At 41.2% G+C, this 21,944-nt stretch overlaps 1 protein-coding gene across 1 annotated transcript; it reads right to left on the bottom strand.

Moving 5' to 3' along the window:
- Window positions 1-161: 161 nt before the first annotated feature.
- LOC116603583 (isatin hydrolase-like) lies at window positions 162-9,220 on the bottom strand. Its single transcript, XM_048725293.1, has 4 exons — window positions 9,000-9,220; window positions 4,142-4,666; window positions 1,272-3,517; window positions 162-594 (listed from the first exon to the last, which is right to left on the bottom strand). Exons 1-3 carry the CDS (start codon window positions 9,091-9,093, stop codon window positions 3,174-3,176), a joined length of 963 nt encoding a protein of 320 aa, XP_048581250.1. The 5' UTR covers window positions 9,094-9,220; the 3' UTR covers window positions 162-594; window positions 1,272-3,173.
- Window positions 9,221-21,944: the final 12,724 nt, after the last annotated feature.

Consider the following 21,944-nt stretch of genomic DNA (forward strand, 5'->3'; position numbering starts at 1 on the left):
AGACGCCGCCACCAGTCTCATCAATTGCTTGCTTGTTTCCCTCAATACTTAAACGGAATTACGTGAAACTTTTTTTTTGTGATAATTGTATGCGACGAGGAGGTATACTGCCATATGCATCAGCGCTAGGGTAAAATACGAGTTATAAAAGGCATTCTTTCTTTAGCTGAATATTCTACTTTATTTTGTTAATACTTTACAGATCGATGGGTTACAGTAGTTTCTTTTTACCATTGTTCAAAATATTATAATTAAGATAATAGAAATTAAAAAAAGGTTAGAGTAAAAAAATTAAAAACATTACAAACGTAAATGTTTAAGAATCTAAGACAATCCAAGCAAGCCCATTTAGATTCGTATCCATTTTTTTTTTACTTAACGTTTTTCGACTCTTCTAGTTCCGGGCAGTACCCACATGTCTTTGCGCACTTGGTCTGCAAAAATGTGCGAATTCCATACGAGTTAGATTCGCATTTGATGCCCCCATAACTTGCAAAGAACTGTGAACAAGAGTGCGGGTATATGTCGCGGCACGGTTGGCAGTCACTCTTGTCCGGTTTAAGGGCCGGGAGACCGTCAAAGCAGCATCCGTACCTGCAATGAATTATAAACACTCAGTATAAATTATTTTTCATATTCCTTGTAGTGGTGATGATGATGATAGATAATATTCGCGTAAGCCTTTGATGGCATGTGGACTTTAGCTGTCTGAAGAAACCATGTCATGCTTCATCCCAAAAAGAATCCATGTTGACGAACCAGTTAGCGGTAAATAATTGCAATTGTTTTTTTTTTTTTTATTAAACGCGAGTGTTGTAATTTTAGCTGATAACTGAAATTATTGCTATCAGTCTTTACCACAGTCTTTTGACTTCTGTTGTCTCAAACTCTTTTCATCCATGCTTGTTTCTAAGTTGCCTTTTTCTTTCTGTAGCAAGACGTTTTTAAACGTTCAAAGTAAAGATGATGAAGCAAAATGCTTTTAGAATTAGAAAACCGTCATGGTCAATAATGTTATCAAGCAGAAATACACCAATTTTGAAAATTTTTTGGTACAGACGGGCGGTGTCTGTCCACAATTTTATCTGAAGGACTTTGCCAGTCTATTAGTGACATTTCGACTAGGTATCAACTTAATTAGATGGGAACGTTAGAAAATTGAAAAGAAATAAGTGAACAAGACAAAACGTTTTCCCGCTTACATGATATCATGTGAGTGTCAGGATAAATGACTAGAGTTTCGCGACTTAATACAACCAAATCAAACCTACTTTGGTTTCTTCCCGTCGATTTCACATGTGATGTGTGGCGCGAGCGCCTTCAACGGGCAAAACCCGCACGTGTAGGGGCACTCCTCTAGGTACTTTTCGTAGTCAGCTCTGCAAATCTGCTTGTAGTAATTCTCATTCTCTTTCATCAGCTTCTCACACGATGACACGTATCGGTCATAGCACAACTTTCTAGGGCAGCCCTTTTCTTTTGGACCCTCTGCTGGGGTCTTGCCGTCGCGGCAGTACCCAAACAGTGGTAAATCCTGCCTCTCTTTTTCCGTCTTCTGGGGATCGCGCTCTAAAATGGAGTCAGAGTTTGGGTAGTCGGAAGACTTTCGAATTAGCGCATCTAGTTCATCGAACACTGAGCGTTTCTCAGTGTTGATAGCATTGGGTAAAATGACCAAGAAGAGGAAAGGAAAAAGTGCGTCCTTCATCGTGCAGTTAGGTCGAGGCTGTGCGATAAAACTTGAGAAAGACGCCTCCTTTATGCTGTCTTGATTGCGATAACAAGACATCAATAAATGCTGATGGTCTACACCAAAGCTGTAAGGCATTTTCAAAGGCTTTCTGATTGATGAATTAAAGACATCAGGTTACTTTCAATTTCATTAAAATAAAACGTTGATCTACGAATTGTCAACACATTCCCAGAGATCATTCAATAGTTATGATATCCTGCCGCACTTCTCTTCCAGGAAGTAGAAATCCATCAGTGCTCTAGAAAGAAACCATTTAAGGCCTACTTGCCTTGTTATTAAAAAAAAAATTCAAAACAATTTTTTCAAAAACCTTTTTCTAATTTATTATCACTTCAGGTCTCAGTGCATTGTCGCCAAGAGGGCGAATATTGTCAACATGCTGTCTAGACAAAGTGCTTACCCTAACCAAAAATGACATTCTAAAAGTATCTGCTTCTTTTTTTCCGGACAATTTCTCTTTCATGTCAAATTCAAGCATAATGTAGCTAATCAACACGAAAAACACACACAAAATGAGAACCACACGTTAATAACCTAAGATGATTAAAAAAGGTATAGTACATTTTGTTGTTATACAGTTGTAGTAATTCGGACTTTTCTAGTCCTCTTGTTTTGTGGCATTTTGCTTACATTTTAAAGCTACGACGACACTTGCGAAAGCACTAAGTAAAACCACCTAGCTATTAGATATCTTGGCGTTGGCCAAGATGTTTATATTTTGCATACAAAAGTAGTTGCAGTACCGACACTGTCACAACCACGAGATCTTCTTGAATTCTATTTGTCTCAGAGCCTAATTGTTTACAGTTGTTTTGTAGTTCAAAAAAATGTTTCTGATTATTCATTGGCATAGGATTTCGCGCAGAATGGATTTGTGTACTCAAGCCTATCATGAAATGACGCTTATTTTTCCCCTTTTTTATTGATTTCATTCAAATAAAATGTGCAAGAAGAAATGTTTAGAAGATGCAACGCATCTTCTATTGACTACACTTCTTTGTTGCGCGAACTCTAAGAATCCAAAATTCCTTTCTTCGATTGGGAATAGCGCGTAGTCGTCAACCAAACAATCAAAACCAGACAAACCGGTCCCAAAGCTTGTGTCTGACTACGCGCTATTCACTAACGAGACAAGGATTTTGGACTCTTGGAGGTCGCACAACAAAGAATCCGGCTATAATGTCGAGCCTTATACCCCTAATCCAGCCTACGGAAATGTGGTTATCACCATTGCCGCGCGTCAGCGTACTTGGCATCTCTTATCTTACCTTTTGTATGTAAAAAACTAGAGAGTTTTGAATTAAATTCAATGCTATCAAGTAGCGCGAAATTTAGCACTTTCCACTTGTTTTACAAAATGTAGACATTACCTATATTAGCTATATAATGGTATGGGAGTCAGATAAATTTAACAGAGCGTTCAAAACAGCAGAGCCAGCATGTTTGCCATTGCGATGAGCGCAAGATAACCAGCCAATCTGGGCAAGCGATTTATCGGCATCGGCTCCTTGATGGTAGCGATCATACGGACGGGAGCTCCAGTACCGCCACCGATCTTCATAGGAAGGACAAACACAGTCGCGCCTTTCGGGGGAAGCTTTTCTACGTTGGCCACCATCTCAATTCCGATGATTCCACGAGGAAGGAGAGCAACATGAGTGGGGAAATCCGACGATGGGCCATAGTCAAGAGAAAGAGTGTCTGTTCCAAACACTTTGATGTTTCTGTTGTCCACCAACCATTGTGCAGCATCTTTATGCATACTTTTTTGATCAGAGATACATCATAAGCATTATCATGGATGTTTATCATTCATCACCAGCACAAAGTATCATCACACCCACCCATCATTACAACCATCATCATCACTATTTTAGTCGATCCTCAATACCACAAACCATCACCACCACAACTACAATTATAATAATCAGCACCATTAAAACTATTATTAAAACAACCACCACTAACATTCATCACCATCTTTCTCTGGTGTTCTGCCCTAAGGCAGGTCCGGTACCTATAGCTCCTATCCTCTTGTAACATTTCTCTTGGCCCTCATGTAAGAGCCCTCCTGCTGCTTTGCATTCTCCATTATTCCAGGGCTTCGTTTCCTGGAGGCCTCCCTTCCGTGACTAGAAGGTCTCCGTGCCATCACACCATCATAATCATAATCATTTTTATTATCAATATCCTTTGAAATGATGAAATAATCAACGACAGAATCACCATCACAATCATCACCATCATTATCACTGTCACAATTCCACAAGCATCAATAAAACCTTACCACCATCGTCATTATCACCATTAAATTCATGACTAGAATTTTTCAAGTTTGGGATAACCTACTTAGGGATAATATCTCTGCATAATGCATGTTTAACTTACCTGGGTAATGTAAAAGGCTGCTATTTTCAGTTTTTGTCCCGGTAAATTTCTCCTTGTTGCCCCAGTATTTCCCCCATCCCGAATTCATCAGCAAAATGGCACCGTCTGGAATTTGTCCGTACTGTTTCTCCCACTCTTGAAGGTCTTCCACCGTCAGCTCGGCGTCAGGGTTAATGGCCGCTTTAGCGCTGATATTCACTACGATGGCGTCTCCGATCAGCCCGTCAAGTGGGATTTGATCAATAGACTTAAAATTTCTGGCTTCTTCTTCGGTATTGGTCAAGTGATTCGGTGCATCGATGTGCGTTGCTACGTGCTCTGCTGTAGATATGTCAAAGCTTTTAGCAAAGAAGGCCTTGTCCTTGATATAGATCGCCGGGGTGTGGTTAAATGGCCGGTGCAATGGGTAACGCATGACGTTTTCGTCTACCGTATAAGACAGGTCAATCCACTTGGAAACGGGGGCTGTTGATACGATGGTGATCACAGCTAACAGCAGAAGTAACATCTTGGCTTGTGATATAGCTGGGAATTTAGATAACGGCCAAGACATAAGCATGTTCTCGCAAAAGCGGGAGTTTCCCGGTTTTCTTGGCGATTTCAATACCAGGTTGTGTCGGTGCTTGTGCTTAATTGTGTCGGTGAAGACACAGATTATATATATGAGTGAAATAGCTAGGTTTACATGGAGTACCGTATATTATAGTCTTTTAACAAGCAATCGGTTTATTCATATTAAGATACATGTAAACCAGGCGTTCATGCAAAAAATCGAAACGATCGAATATCTAGTCATTGTATTTTAATTTGAACTTTTACTATGAGACACATTTCTGAAAATGTACGTGCGCATCCCTTTGGCCGCCAAAGGTGGGTCTTTTTATTTCTTATTTAGTATTACTATCCTCTTATCATATGATACCTATGACTGCGTACCCCTCCTTACTGATCAAGATTTAATGAAAGCTTTTCTTTAGAAAACAGAAGAACTATCCAGGAATGCTTGAAGTACTTTCTACTGCATTTTTTTTTTGTTTATTAAAAGAAAATACAATATCGTGAGCATTCAGGCTCTATTTCCATCTATCATTATAAAACAACAATAAAAAGGCCGCTGTAGTTTCTACAAGATCCCTCTTGTGTTAAAGCCACCCTCGTAGGCGTTTTTAGACAGGCGTCGCTCGCTTCCCCTCCACAAACGCCTGCTTCACCGAGCAAGGTTTTGTGTGCCCATTGTTTTCTGAATTGCTTCAATACCCAATCAACATCAATGTATTGTCATATTTCAGCCAATCAAAAGCGTGTTGTGGTCAAGGCACATTAGCTGCGATAAATTTCTAAAGTTGGAACTAACAAATAAGTTTAGATTTATGGCCCAAACTCCGACGAAACCCTTCGATTCTGAGCATCAGTTAGTTAGTGATTGGCGTGGAGCTGCCTCAATATTTTGGAGATAAGTTAGTGCAACAGGCCTTTAATTTGCGCTCTACGTTTATCGCGCCTTTTTGTGGAGTGGGAGGTAGCGACGCCTGCCTAAAAACGCCTGCGAGGGAAGCTACTTGTGTGAAAGCAATTCAGGTTTTCTATGCTATCTAGTAAACATGTAAAATTCAAATTAAGAAATCCGTGATTCTCTTTAAACCCCTCAAGCTTATCCGCTCAAGTCGTTTGCAAACATAAATATAAAAAAATAAAATGAAAATACCTCACTTCTCGATAATAAAGACCAATAGAAAAGTACGAACAGAGAAAGAAGAAAGGAAAGGATCTTGCATACATCTCAATAATAGAACTTAAAAATCATACCCGTTTGATCATATAAAAACAATGTTTAAAATAGTTTAAAAGATAATTCGATAATTCGATAATGTTAGCCTTTTATTGTGCAATTTTATTTTCGCTAGTGGTTATTCGTGAATATTCACGAAAAGCAGGTATATTTCAATCCTTCAATGTATTGGGCTTCCTGGTGCTTTAGAGGAATAGTATGCGTCTGTTGAGGCCACATTTTTAATAACCTGCCACACTTGTTATAACGGCCACATTTTAATAAGGTTAGGTAGGCTACATTTGTAATAAACTATCCGATATCTCATGAAAAAAAACATCGTATGACATCCAAACTTGGTAGGTGTCAAGGGGGGTGCAACCATCCATGACGTCATTTTAAAATAAGAAATATAAACATAAAAGATATGTCATGATAGACACATCGTCAGGTTGTCAAACATATGGTCACGCGATGTATGTATGACGTCATTGACGACGACATCGAAATATTCATATCTCAGGTTAAAACACCGTCCGACATCCAAACATGTAGCTTCGGTAGGTGTTTAGGCAAATCAAAGTAACGTGATGTGCGACTTTATCGATAGCGGCACAAGCAGTCATAAAGCTTTATATTAAAATTATCGGACAAAAATAATAAAAGTTTTGGTTTGGAGCTCTGGTTTTAGGCAGTGCCTTAAGTTATCTGGTAAACAAGAAAAAATTGGTTTTTCTAAGAGACAAGGAAGACGTAGCGACAGAATTAATCAAAATGAAGTCATCGAATATGCAAACTCAAGTCGATAAGGCAAACATCAAGGATCATATCTTATCCCGTAAAAGAAAGACTAATATCTCTTGGCAACAAAATGCATATTTCGTTATATTATGATAAAAACAAGGGCAATTCTGATAATTATAATCAACTATTATTCTCGCAATCAATGTGTTCCCAACAGTAATAGTAATTACAAATATTTCTTAATAAAGTAACAATCATTTTACTCTTGTCAAAAGTCTTGCAGTTATAGAAAAAAGCTCTTTTCTTCCGTTTTCTTGTTTGCGAACGGGTTTGTTTATACGCGATGGAACTAAATAATCTACTTTCTTTTCGAAGTAGGAATATTACCTTTCTGAATAACGATAGAGACAGTTGTGTTTTCAGCTACAATTAATCTATCTGGGCAATGAAACTACGGCAAGTTCGAATTCTTTTTTGATTTGATTTTCCGCGCGTTCGAAGGAGGACACCTCTTCCCGGAATGCATTGCTGATGACTTATACCGTATTACACTAAATTTTCGCTTCACTTTAATTTCGCGATTTTTTAAAAGATTCGTGAAAATAAAGTACGCGAAAATTAAGTGTCCTGTAAATTAGGATGCGCAAAAATTGAGTACACAAGAAGCCTTTGGGAGAATATTGGCCGTTCAATAAGCTTTATGGAAACACCTTAGTCATCTAATGTACATATAGTACTGTAGGTTGAGTTGGACTTGTATTTATAGATTTTCATTATGAAATTAAATTTAGCCCACGCATCTTTTTGTTTCAGTTTTGATGATTGCAGCAGCACATTTTAATTCCACTTGTTTTGCTTGATTTTGTTATCCCGAAATCGCGAAAATAAAGTGATCTGGTTTTTACGAAAATTGGAAAATAAAGTGTCGCGAAATATCGCCATCTAAAAATCTCGAAAATTTGACGAAAATTGAGTGTAATAAGGAACGGCTTCGCCCCCTGCGAAAGCGTCAGTCGATCAAGGATACAGTAGATCTCTCCGAGTAGTGGACTTTGAAAAGTCGAATAATGTTCAACTGTTTATGTTTACTGCGTAGTTTCCGGCGTAAAAATGCCTATTACACCAGCAAACATTTCGCATGTCCAATTTATTACAATAATTATACACCAAGTTTTACCAACGAGCTAAATAGCGAAGAATTGCTTATTGCACAGGATTCAGTTTATTTGTTTGCCATAATTACAACTGCACTACATACAATAACTACAGGAAAATGGCAAGGCGAGAGGCTCACAGAAAACAAGAAAAAACAGGGCTTATGCGAGTCATGATCTCCCCAAAAATATAAAGATTTACGAACGAAGTCTATAGGCAGCGTAGTGAGCGAAACAAACGGAACGATACAGCTCCGAGTCTTCGTAAGCGAATCCTATAAATTTGAAATAAAAACAGTCAAAGACAAATAAAGTGTATTTAGGGCGCTGACTAGCCTGATTTATCAGACGGCACGTGATCGTTCGTTCGTTTCACAAATCAGGTGGGCGCTGACACAAACCAATCTATCAGTCTATCAGAGGTCATCCGACCTCGACGGGAGCCAAAAATAGCCAAATTTTAACGCCCTAAAAATGATAAAAACGTGGAGTAACATGGAGTAATATCTATAACTAATATTCCCTGGCCATTAAATGGCCGGATCAAGTAAAATTACAGCGTGTTACTTCATTGTTTCCCTTTGAAATATTATTTTCAATCAGTGCGTCCGTCCAATCCTGACGAGCGCCACGCATGACTTGAAAATGACAAACAGAAAATACAAGCCCTCAAAAGGCGCAGATCTGTATTTTTTTGTTTGTATTGTAAACTTGTATTGTATTGTATCTTGCAAACAAATCAATAATAGGCAGTACATAAGGTAAATATTACAGCAGATAGCGTTACTTACCATTTGACGCTATCTGAGAGAAGCTCTCAAAAGCACGCTATGATACCGAACGATCCCGCCGCTTCTCAGTTTATTCCTCTAATTTATAGCGAAAGGCTCGACGGAAGAGGTGTTTTTTTCCCCCTTGTCTGTTTACACATCTTCCGAAATTGTCTAGAATAAGATTTCTTCTCTACGATGATATTTTTGGACTTATTACTTTATACTTTTAGTGTTTTTTTTAGAGACACGGAGGAAAATTGCGCCTTTGCGAGTGTGATCCTCTCGCTTACAAAAACGCGTATTATATAAAGTATAGATTACGCTCGTATGAAAAAGTACAACATCAATTGGATAAACTCTAGGCATCGATCTTTTGCATTGCTTTTGCCTTCCTCATTCTCCATAATGTAACTACCTACCCTTGCTGAGGACGAAGAGACGATGTACAGATGCAAGGGATCTGAGCGATGAGCTTCTCGTGTGAGTAGAAGAGCAACGCCCTATAGACAGCATTATATCTCCAGCTGAGCTACTCTGAATTCTGTCACGCGCTTGGGCTCAGTAGCAGATTCGTAGCATAAAGCGGTTAAACTATATCTTGCTGTATATAGGCTATCAATCAATACCAGAAGACCGATACTCCAGAGTTTTGAAATAATACATGAATGACATGGCTGACTATATTAAGCCATTGATTCGCAAAAAACCTGAGAGTATTGTACTTCACATCGGAACAAACGATCTCCGAGACTCGGAGCCCCACAATGTCGCTGACGGAGTTGTAGATCTCGCACATCAAATCGAATCTGCTGATATTTCTGTAGCTGTGTCGGGGTTAATAACAAGATCGGATTCTGAGGAGCTTACCGGCCGGGTGAAGGAAACGAATCGTTTACTTCGTTCCTTTTGTAACCAGAACGGTTGGGAATTTGTCCCTAATACCAACATTACATCGGCTCATCTAAATACAAAAGGACTTCACTTGATCAAGTCAGGCACCCAGGTACTCCAGAAAAATTTAAATTCAATGTTAAATAAGTGATTGGGTGAAAGTGTGAGCGCTAATTCGCCGGCTTATTCACTTCTCGACCAGCCTAAATTATTTTCTAAAAATATTTCATCTAACAATGATTATATTCCATCTGGCCCAACAGCTAGAGGCTTCAAAATGGCTTTTTTAAATATTGTCAGTATTCCAAAATATATAGATGAAATTCGGACGTCTAAATTAATGAATTCATTCGATATTTTAGGTTTTAGTGAGACCAGGCTCGATGACACTTATACAGACGCTGAATTAAAAATTCATGGATATGATATCTTCAGGAAAGACAGAAATCGCGATGGTGGCGGTGTGTGTGTATATATCCGCAGCTCCATCAATTGTGTTAATAGAAAAGAAATTGTTCCTGAAGATGTCGAAGCTGTCTGTTTAGAAATTCGTAAACCAAACAGTCGGCCTTTCATTGTTAGTGTTGTCTATCGTCCTGAGTCTCCGATGGAATATTTTAATCGCTTCGAAGAGTTAATAAAGGCAGTAGACGATGAAGACAAAGAGCACGTGATTCTTGGGGATTTAAATTGTTGTTTACTCAAGAAGAAAGTCTTTGATAATAAAACAAAAAAGTTAAAATCAATTTATGAAGCATATCAACTATCCCAGTTGATAAACGAGCCTACGCGTATAACAATTGATTCTAAAAGCCTAATTGATCACTTTGTCACATCGTCTCCTGACAAAATAAACTCATCAGGCGTAATTCACATTGGTCCGAGTGATCATAGTTTGATCTATGGAATAAGAAAGATAAACCCTTATAGGTGTGCGCGAGATAAAGCAAAAACCATTGAAATACGTAATTTTAAACATTTCGATCAACAAAAGTTTGTAAAGGACCTCCTTACTCAGTCGTGGGAACAGATTGTTTTGTGTCATGACACAAATGAGATGTGGGCACATTGGAAAGACCTGTTTCTAAACGTGTTAGACAGGCATGCCCCTGTACAATCTAAAAGAAAAAAAGCATTTAATGTCCCATGGCTGACCAGAGAGATCAAAGATTTAATTAATAACAGAGATAAGTTAAAGCGCAAAGCAATGGTGAGTAAATTACGTAATGACTGGGATGATTTTAAGGCATCCCGAAATAAAGTAAACATTGCCTTGCGCCAAGCCAAATCCAACTATTATCGTAATAAGATTGCAAATCAAAAGAATAATCCCAAAGAGGCTTGGAAAACGATAAATAGTCTACTTGGTCGCACCAAAGAAAATACAACTGTAAATGAACTTAAATTTGACGACCAAAGCCTTTTTTCACAAGAACATATTGCCGAAGCATTTAATGATTATTTTTCTAATGTTGGTCCAAAATTGGCAAGTTCAATGGCAAACCCTAGTAAATCATTTGAGCATTTTATTAAGCCATGTAGTGCTCAAATGTCACGTTTTAAGTTAGTATCCAATACAAAAGTACTAAAGCTTTTGGGTTGCCTTTCTAATGCCAAAGCGACTGGTATTGACAAAATCTCTGGAAAAATACTCAAGTGTGCAGCCCATGCCATTTCTCCATCTCTCACTTACATTTTTAACAACTCTATAATTTCCAACTGTTTTCCAGATGAGTGGAAAATGGCTAGGGTTTTGCCCCTCTTTAAAAAAGGCTCTAAGACTATTCCCGACAACTATAGACCAATAAGTATATTACCAGTGATTAGCAAACTAATGGAAAAAATAATGTATGAACAGTTATACGATCATTTTACAGCAAACCAAATTTTATCCAAACAACAATTTGGCTTTCGAAGACTACACTCTACTGTTTCTGCTCTCCTTGATAGCACTAATAGCTGGTATATTAACATGGACAGACAAAAGTTTAATTTAGTTGTATTTTTGGATCTAAAAAAGGCATTTGATACCGTTAATCATGACATTTTGCTTCGAAAACTAGAATTGAATGGTATCACTGGAAATGCCCTTTTATTAATTCAATCTTATTTGTCCAACCGTAAACAGAAATGCCAGCTAAACAGTACAGTGTCCTCTGAAAGTAAAATCACATGTGGCATTCCTCAGGGTTCAATTCTTGGCCCACTTTTCTTCCTCTTATATATTAATGATCTACCAGAGTGTCTATTGCACACTACTCCTAGATTATTTGCTGACGATACAAACTTGACAGCGTCTGGTAGTACAGTAGGGGAAGTTGAGTTGGCCATGAATTCGGACCTTGAGCAAGTGAAAGAATGGCTCTTGGCTAATAAATTAAGTCTCAATGTAGCAAAAACAGAATTCTTATTAATAGGATCCCACCACAAGCTAAGAACCCTTCCTTGCAAACCTTCTATTTCTATTGATAACAAGGAACTAAAACAAGTTCAGCAAAGTAGGGTTCTTGGTGTGGAAATTGACGAACACCTAAATTGGGATCAGCACATTGATTCTCTTGCTAAAAAAGTCAGTTCTGGTATAGGAGCCATGAAACGAATTTCTGAATTTGCTAATCAAAATACATTAGTCTCTATTTATAATGCAATCATCCAACCACACCTTAACTACTGTAGCGAGGTGTGGGATACTCTTGGGCAATGTAACACAATCCGTCTTCAAAAATTGCAAAATAGGGCGGCAAGGGTGATCACAAACAGGTCAAATGACACCCCTGCCACAGAGGCTCTAGCTGAATTGGGCTGGCAAAATTTAGAGACCCAGCGAGCAAAGACAAAAGCCAAACAAATGTTTAAAGTTTTGCATGATATGGCTCCAAACTGTCTCACGGACCTTTTCAGCTTAAAGAAAAATATTACAAATTACAATCTCAGAGGCTCCTCCACCTCGCTACAGCTGCCACTCCCAAAAACTGAATTTATGAAAAAAAGTTTCAGCTATGATGGAGCTAAATTATGGAATTCCCTCCCAGAGGCTAGTCGAGATTGTACAAGTTTATCATCATTTGTCAGAGAATTAGAGGCTCACACTTTTATCTAAACAAATAATTAGTTTAGCGTATTTATAGTATTATATATCCACATAGATCAAGTTTTTTTTTTCTTTCGTTATTTATTTAAATACTTTTACTTATAGTTATATTTCTAATTATTGTAGATATATATATATATATATATTTTTTTTTCCACACGCCCCTTGTGGAAATCAGCTGTTGTTGACGGGGCAAGCGTGTCTTAAATAAAGTCTATCTCTATCTCTCTCTCTCTCTCTCTCTCTCTCTCTCTCTCTAATGCGAACGAAGCCAAGACAAGCACTGACAGCACTCTGTTCTATTAGAAACATGTGTCGATCGGTATCTTCGAACTTCTGCACTCTTGATTAACTGTAATAACTGTAATAACATTCTTATTTTGTTTATTATTTGTGGTATTAGTTGTGGGCATTCTCGTCGACGGTTCTGGAAATCTGATCGCATGAGTGTTTCAAAACATTACCTGTGTGAATCTATCGCTAAACGACATGACGGAAAAACATGACGTGACGCTTCAAATAAGCCCATTTCAAATCGAATAAGGCGGAGAATTTCTCTGAGTACTTAGTAACTTATAGCAAACAAAATATCAAGTGCGACTTTTTTTTAAATTGATGCGACTTTTTGTGAAGTGTCATTGAAATTTGAGCTTTTCGTCCCTGAACTGTGATACACAGGGCAATGATGATCAAAGAAAAATTTTCTTAAAAAGCCAAAATCTTGTTATGTGTGTTTTGAAAATCAGTCCGTAATACAAGGAACCTTAAGCCATTGTTAGAAATTGTATCTTCTTTTTCTATCTGGAATTGCGCGTTTTCCAGGTTTTTCAGTCATGTCTCGCTAAACAGCTAAAAGCTGTCACACCTCTCGATAAAAACAGGCTCGTAACCGGTTTTCAATCGGTTAAACCATGTGACTACCTCCAAAAACCTGGAGGTTACTAATCCGCATACTCAACGCGATTCGATAGCGGCAATCTCGTTCCCGGAGCCAACGTACCTTTGTGTCAGCGGCAAGGTAAAAGGCTATGGGATAATCAAATTTGTCACGAACAGAATTTGAGTCTGGGTATATGTCGAGAGTCGAGAGTACCAGGTCGAGAGTCGAGAGTACTAGGTGGAGAGTCTGAAAAACGCTTTTAAAAATACACGATATTATAGGCCGTGGAGTTCTAGCTCCCTGTTGATTATAAAAAGCTAACCCCAGCTAAAAAACAGGGAGGCATAAAATCATTCGCCGTTCCCTCTTGGATTATAATGTGACTATATAATCGGCATTCGCTAAACGATGATCAAAGTTAGTCATTTTTGCGTTTAAAAGAAATATCGTGTAGACAATAAAATCGTGTAAACAACAGCTTGTTAAAGAAGACACACGGAGTAAGTATGCAGCTGCTTTGTCTCCTATTTGTTCTACAAAGGAGTTCTTTTGTCTCTTCTTCTCGTTCTTTGTGTCGATATTGTTCATTTGCCCAATCAAATTGCAGCTTGTAAGAGCTGCGTACTTACCCGACACACTGTGGGCCAGACCACGTGTACAATTTATTCCAAAATAGCGCGCCGGTAGACGCGCGAAAAGGCGCTTGGGTAGATCCCTGTGCTGAAAATGACTTGTTTTAGGCTGGGAACCTATCCATTGAATTTCGCCTTCAAAAGAGACAGGGGCGTAGAGAAAAATACCCATGGTTTGAGCCTACTAGATGGAGCTTTTCAATCGCAGCTTTTTATAATCAGCAGGGAGCGAGAACTCCACGGCCTATAATATCGTGTATTTTTATTTTTAAATGCGTTTTTAAGACTCTCGACCTGGTACTCTCGACTCTCGACATTTAACCAGACACGAATCTGTTGATTCCGGTTTTACTGCGCATGTCCAAGCAAAACAGCGACCGGAAAGAACAGAGTTGATCTCTTTCACTGATCGATCCAATTCCCGTTTGACATATTAGGAAAAGTCCAAGATTTTACGTTGAGGTTAGACTCAATCCCAGATTTTGAAGTCAGTCAACGTTTATAGAAAGGATGGTTTAGGTGTACATGTTGCCAACCGGTAATGGTAAAGTATTCTGATTCACGAATTGCAAAGATTAATTGTTAAAAAAAACACAGCTTATTTAATGAGATCGAGATGGTGCTCAACACTTCTTATTTTATCAGATCAATCTCGATATAAAAAATAATTACTGTTCGATTTTTTTTTTATAATAGCAAAAGGTTTGTTCATTACAAATAGTTGGCGGCCATTTTGTGTTTTCAGACCCACATATCTTTTATGTCACATCGATTTTCATTAAAAAGTATGGAATCGATTGCCAAATAACACAGAGAAATCCCATTCATCCGCTAAGGCCGCAAGGGATACCGTGGAGGTGTCGGAGGGTGTCCTGAAAGCTACTCAGGCGACAGTTCGGGCCGCGATAGCAGCACAAACACTGGAAAAATGTCAACGTACTAGATGCCCAACCGAGTGCAGCTTCGGCGGGAGCCGGTGTATCAGATCCATTCACCAATAACCAGGCTCTGGAAGGTAGGTACTCAGTATCTACATTCTTAAATACCTTTCCCATGTCTATGGTTCCGCGTGTATGGTCCTCCTTTCGAACTCTGCCGACAAAAACATCTGCTACGCCTGGCTTGATCGGTCTATTTACCCCTCTTAACTCGCTGTCCTCGGTCCTACCCTTGCCCTCGCTCATGCAGCCATTCGTGGTCGGACCGGGTTACCTGCCTGTACCTGCAAAACAGGTGAGCCGTATTATTTGGGGGGGGGGGGGGGGGTTGTTGATCTTGCCGAATTACTCCCGGCAAACATGACTCCGATGCTGGAGGATTAGGCGCCAAAGCTGCTTCTTTCGGGTCACTTTATCCTGGCCGACATCCAGAAGAAGAGAGAAAAAGCCAAGGTAGGGGACATTGTATCTTGGAAAGAAGCTTTCACCATACACACGCCCGTAATCACCGCCGCATAGATGGAGAGATCTGACCCAGTACAAGCTGCCAATCCTGCGCACTTTTCGCCAGTTTGAAGCTTGGGTTTGGCTGAATAACGAAAGGGCCTTCCGGGAAAACGCTGCCGCCCTCCAGATTCACGACTGGTCCAATATCGACACCCAACTTTATTCCTTTAACACATTGACCCCTCAACCGGCCTGTACCGGCTTTGGAAAATACCCACAACCCCAAAAAATCATAAATGCAAAATAAACACAACAAGATGAAGATACTCAGGCATCAGTCTAAGGGATAAATGGTCTTGCAGATATGCATCCAACCAAGGTATTGGCATCTATTCTTAAGCCAAATAATAGCACAGGTTCTTTGACAAATCTCAAATCAAACAAGGAGAGAAAAGCAGAATCACCCCTCTCAATAAAACGCTCAAAATACCACACAAGGGAGAGAGATCAGCAAACACAGCTCTAGACACAAATAGATACCTTTATTCTGATCCTCCAGGTTCATTTCCATGGCCTCAAAACACAATGTCCACTCCTTGAAGGCTTGTAAAACCACGAAGATGCCTTTACGGATTGCAAAGCATTCTGGGAGATCCAGGGAAAAATTCACGAGGGGAGGGCCAGTCAACACTCCTCTCCCCAAAGTCAGTCTTTTCACCCCGAAGTCAAACAAATCAATTCCAGGTCATACAGTCCCAGAATAGCAGTGTAAACAATTTTGGAATCAATTTGGTTTAAGAAAAGACAGCATTTAGGAGAGCTGTGGTGATTCATTAGAAAATTATTTTCTCATCCAGGCAAAGCCAAACAAGAAAAATCCATCATGAATCCACCTTTGCTTGCAAATATCCATAAGCAAAGCACTCAATTATGCCCCAAAAGACTTCATGGTGTCCTGAGACACTCTCCTAATATGCTCATAGCTGTATTTTTGATGAAAAATACAAGCAACCATCAACTTGTGCTGGCTTCAGCACAACGACGAGGGATTAAAAGTGGGGACCGCAAAGCACTGTTGGAAACCTTGGATACCGCTGACTAGGTGCAGCTGTGTTTGACTTTGACGGGCTGTATAAAACCCAGAATAGGGGGGAAGGTATCTGTTTTCAGTCTGTTTTTGTAAATTCAGCTCAAAAATAGCCAGGAATCAATGGGTTAACACCGCGGAGTCGGGCATTCGAAGCCGGGTAAGAGCGTCCCAGCCTGTCCCCATCTGTCTCTCATGGAATAGCGGCACGTGCTCGTCCCCCGTCTACGCATGCCGCTATCACCACTGCTGTTCCAAGTGCGCGGGCCCTCACCGGCAGAGAGAGTGTCCCAGTCGCGCACCCTACCCCGGCCCCGATGGCCAAGTTTCGGAAGCGATGAGTGAGAATTATGCCCCATGAGGATCATGTCGGGTAGATGGACTATAGGCCATGTTCATATGCCTAGGTATATTGTACGGAGAGATATGTTAACATGTTTCTTGCCGGCATATCAGTGGCATGGTATTAAACTAGGTGTGTCATCCAATCTGGCCCCTATGCTTCACCTACCACTGCTACCCCCTTTTTACCTCCACACCCACCCACCCCCACCCCACCCCACCAATTTTACCTTACTAGCGGCGAGCGCGAGTGTACCCTAGGCATTCCCACCCCCTTCCCCCACTTCTCCCGATATATCGTGACCGCGATCTTATCTGGCCAGCGGGAGGGGCTAGGGTAGTAGACCCTTTAATGTTCGATGTCGTATTCGATAGGAGCTCAGGGTCGTGCAACCTAGTCCCAGGGTGTAGACCGGGCCGTCTTACCCTTAGTATTTAAAGTCATATTCCAATAGTGGCTCAGGGTCGTGCAACCTAGTCCCAGGGTAGTAGACCGGGCGGTCTTACCCTTAGTATTTGCAGTCATATTCCAATAGTGGCTCAGGGTCGTGCAACCTAGTCCCAGGGTAGTAGACAGGGCGGTCTTACCCTTAGTATTCGCAGTCATGTTCAATTCATATTCGGTTTAGGGGCTCAGGGTCGTGCAATCTAGTCCCAGGGTAGTAGACCGGGCGATCTTACCCTTAGTATTCGCAGTCATATTCCAATAGTGGCTCAGGTTCGTGCACCCTAGTCCCAGGGTGTAGACAGGGCGGTCTTACCCTTTGTATTCGCAGTCATATTCCATTCATATTCGGTTCAGGGGTTCAGGGTCGCGCGACTTAGTCCCAGGGTAGCAGCCTAGTCACGCGGTCAGACCAGGGGGCTCTGAGCTCGCATTTGGCGGCGCTCTTTTACCGTTTCCTTCCCTGGGTTACTGCTTATATTGACTGTTTCTTCAGCTCTTTTACCGCCTGTGTATTCCATCACGCCATAACAAGTCAACAGTTTTAAGAGTAAGCTGAACGCGTACCCAGAGTAGTAGCGAGTCACCTACGTGATCAATGGCATCCGCGACGGCTGGGATTCGATGGTAGTCGTTCTCTTTGTTCCGCTAAGCGTAACAAGCCGTCGGCAGTTCAGCACGCTCAGGTTATAGATGCATATCTGGCCAACGAGGTAGCTCTGGGTAGGGTGGCAGGCCCCTTCGCAATCCCCCCGGTGCAATACCTGCATATTAGTAAATTTGGGGGTCATCCCCAAATCGGGGCAGCCTGGTAAATGGCGCTTGATTATAGATTTGTCTGCTCTTATTGGTGCTAGCGTTAACGACGACATCAACGGCGACGAATGCTCTCTAGATTATATTAGGGTAGATTATATAATTCGCATGGTAGAGTCGCTCGGTCGTGGGTTCTAAATTTGATTTACAGTCCGCATATCGTAATGTGCGGGTTCACCCCAGCGATCGAATCCACATTTATGGGGACCTCGTATTACCGTTTGGCCTGCAGTCCGCCCCCTAAATCTTCAACTGCATTGCGTCCATGGTGGAGTGGATCCTAGCTAACAATTACAAGGTAGACCACATAGCTTACTACCTAGGCGATTTTATCATAGCAGGCCCGCCATCTTCGCCGTTATGTGCCGAGTTAATATCTACTTCTCTACGCGTGATGTGCTTCCCTTGACCTTCCCCTTAACTGCGATAAGTGCAAAGGCCCTTCCACGACTCTCACGGTGCTAGGCATCGAGATCGACTTGATCGCCGGATCGCACGTTTACCACTCCCCAAGCTTGAGAAACTAAGAGCCTGCTAGGCGTATGGTCTACTCGTAGATGGTGTTCGCGTCGAGATCTTGAGTTACTTATCGGGCATCTACACCTTACATCCGTCGCATGATCGACCTGCTCTGTTGGTTTCGTCACGATTCGCACCCTATACACTTAAACGCCCCGTTTCGAGCCGACTTAGAGAGGTGGTGTAATTTTCTACTCCGGAATGGTGGCCTCTCATACGGTGGAAGTCATATCAGACGCCTCGGGGGCTCTGGGGGTACGGCGCCTTTCATCGTTCAGCCTGGTTCAATGGTCGGTGGCTCATGGCTCAACAGAACCAGTCCATAGCATACAAGGAACTTTTCCCCATTGTCTTGGCGGCGTGGGGCCATAGCGTACAAGGAACTTTTCCCTATTGTCTTGACGGCGTGGGTCCATAGCGTATTGCAACCTGAAGGTTGAATTACGTTATGTTACAATAATTAAATACTTAAAATTCTAAAATATGAATCTAAAAATACAGGCTTCGTAAAATCTATACTGCATTGATATAAGTGTCTAGTCATAAAATTTAGTAGAGGCATTGAACATTAAAAAACTATTCGCAAAACGATGCGTCTTGGCGGCGTGGGTCTATAGCGTACAAGGAACTTTTCGCCATTGTCTTGGCAGCGTGGGTCCATAGCGTACAAGGAACTTTCCCCCATTGTCTTGGCGGCGTGGGTCCATAGCGTACAAGGAACTTTTCCCCATTGTCTTGGCGGCGTGGGTCCATAGCGTACAAGGAACTTTTCCCCATTGTCTTGGCAGCGTGGGTCCATGGCGTACAAGGAACTTTTCCCCATTGTTTTGGGGGGATCAGTGGCAGAGACAACACGTGCTTCTCCGTTCCGATAATGATTTGCTAGTAGCGATCCTAAACTCTAGGACGCCGAAAGTAGCATCCATCATGAAGTTAGTATGAAGCCTGTTGATGTCGGCGGCCCGCTTTGGCTTCTCGTTTTCGGGAAAGCATGTACCCGGTGTCGAGAATCCCATTGCTTATGCCCTATCTCGTTCCCGTTGGCAGGATTTCTTCACACTGGCTCCCTGGGCTCATCCCTCGCCCACCCCCGTGCCTCAGGGGGTACTGGAAGCTCTTAGCTATCCCTAGCGGCAGATGCAAAGAGTTCCTCTTGGAAGGGCCCCGTCTACGCGCAAGACGTATGCCACGGGTCAACGAAAATTTCTTGCATTCTGTTCTAAGCCAATGGGGTTCTAGGTAACTTTTCCAGTCACAGCTTTCGCATTGGTGCAGCTACAGTTGCCGCCCGGAATGGGATGCCCGATCATTTAATCCAAACATTAGGTCGTTGGGCTAGCAATGCATATAGGGGTTACATCCGCACCCCGCCCGGTGTTCTTGTTACGGCCCCGGCTCAACTTACTTAACAAAGTTGCATCGGTGTTCGTTTGATCGGTCTCGTGCTTGGTCAGGTTGGGGTTGGAGGTCCCATGGACCCGTTCCACAGTCCCACATTTTCAAGCTCGTTCCCTGGCGGGAAGCTGTGGCCCGGTACATGGTTCCTCGGGTAGCGCGAGGTCGGGCGACCTCAGCGCTCCGGTGCCTAACCCCAACTTATCAGGGGATAAATAAAGATACACATTATAGGAACCTGGACATATGAAACCTGGGCTACACTATTTGATAATAAAGATACACATTATAGGAACCTGGACATATGAAACCTGGGCTACTATTTGATAATAAAGATACACATTATAGGAACCTGAACATATGAAACCTGGGCTACTATTTGATAATAGGACCTAACCTGGCTTGCTGTCTATTCCAGATTTAGATTTATAGAGCAAATAGCCATGAATTGTCAAGGGGTCTAATAATAAAGATGATGTACACACACCCTGCTAAAGACATATAAAACATAACAAGTCAACAAATGTTGTAGTACAGGTCCGTAGCCAGGGGGATTCGAGGGGTTCGGACGAACCCTCCCACCCGGCTTGAAGGTCCGCTCATAGCAAACAAAAATATATAACGTTTGACTGAAGATATACCGTGCACATCAATATGTCTTTAAAATGACTATAAAAATCTTTTTATAATAATTATATTTATTATCATCACTATACGTTAAAAAGTACCCTAGTGATAACATTTTAAATACAAGATTGATTGCCTAATGTAATAAGGCGAGGAGAAGGGGATAACGGAAATTTGGTCCGCTGAAATGGAAAAAACGAACCACCCCGCTCAAAACCCTGGCTACGGGCCTGTAGTATTGCTTGTTCAAGTGGATATGAGCTGAATGCTTCACCCTAAATCCTACACAGGACACTAGAACATTGTTGGGGTGAGGCGTGGGCGATGATTTACAGAGGGGCATTTTAATTTGAAGCTCTATATCAATCCTTTATGTCTATGCCAAATATCTTCATGTCATATCAGGGCTGCATCACAAACAATAGCATACTGTCTCTGTGATCAGTTGATTCTAGGCCATGAAGCATCATTCTGGACAGTATAGACAAAATAATGATTCTATTGTAGTTTTTATCTATACACGACATTTCGAAATTATGAGGAAAGATACACAAATATCTTACCTAATTTTGACACAGTATTTCACCACACTTCCAGATGACATAGTGAGTTTATCCACTTCATCCGCGGAAACTCAGAGATATTTTCCTCTAACGTTTCACTCGTGAGAAAACCCCTCTTGGGAACAGTAAGAAACGAACTTGGCAAAAAAAAGTCGCGGCGACGGCACCTGGGTCCTTTGGGGATTAAACATGTCAAAAGCTGTCATCGATCAATCTTTTTTTAAGGCAAATAACAGTGGGAAAACTCAATAGTTTAGATATATTTTGTCGTTTCGCCAGCTCGATCTTTTGTAATTTACGAAAGAAAAAAGGGCTAACCAGTTAGAAGGAATGTATCACAATAAGATGGTTTTAAGGACTTAATTTGCACATTTTGCAAGCCAGGGGTCTACGACATTCCCTCTGGAGGCTCTGGTGCCCAGGGTAACGCCATATTTGATCTCAAGCCAATACAAAGCGGTTATATAAATGTTTAGTGCATTGTTCGGGAAGCGCGCCTGTGATTGGTCGACCTCGGGAGGTCGACCAATCACAGCTCACCATAGGCCTATATTTTTTTGCCAAGTTCGTTCCTTACTGTTCCCCAGGGGTTATTTTTCTCGCGAGTGAAATGTTAGAGGAAAGTACCACTGGGTTTCCGAGGATGCAGAGCCTTTTCAAATACACGAAAACGCGAAAGAATAGAGTCGCG

The sequence above is a fragment of the Nematostella vectensis genome, chromosome 3, assembly GCF_932526225.1.
Source record: "Nematostella vectensis chromosome 3, jaNemVect1.1, whole genome shotgun sequence".
In the NCBI taxonomy this organism is placed as follows: domain Eukaryota; kingdom Metazoa; phylum Cnidaria; class Anthozoa; order Actiniaria; family Edwardsiidae; genus Nematostella; species Nematostella vectensis.

Bases quoted from the DNA above. Each gene is read 5' to 3' on its own strand.
- LOC116603583 (XM_048725293.1), bottom strand. From the start codon at position 9,093: ATGCTGTCTATAGGGCGTTGCTCTTCTACTCACACGAGAAGCTCATCG. The intron at 4,667-8,999 runs GTAGGTAGTTAC...CTAAATTCCCAG, and splicing joins TCTCTTCGTCCTCAGCAAGG to CTATATCACAAGCCAAGATG. The intron at 3,518-4,141 runs GTAAGTTAAACA...CTGATCAAAAAA, and splicing joins CAGCCTTTTACATTACCCAG to GTATGCATAAAGATGCTGCA.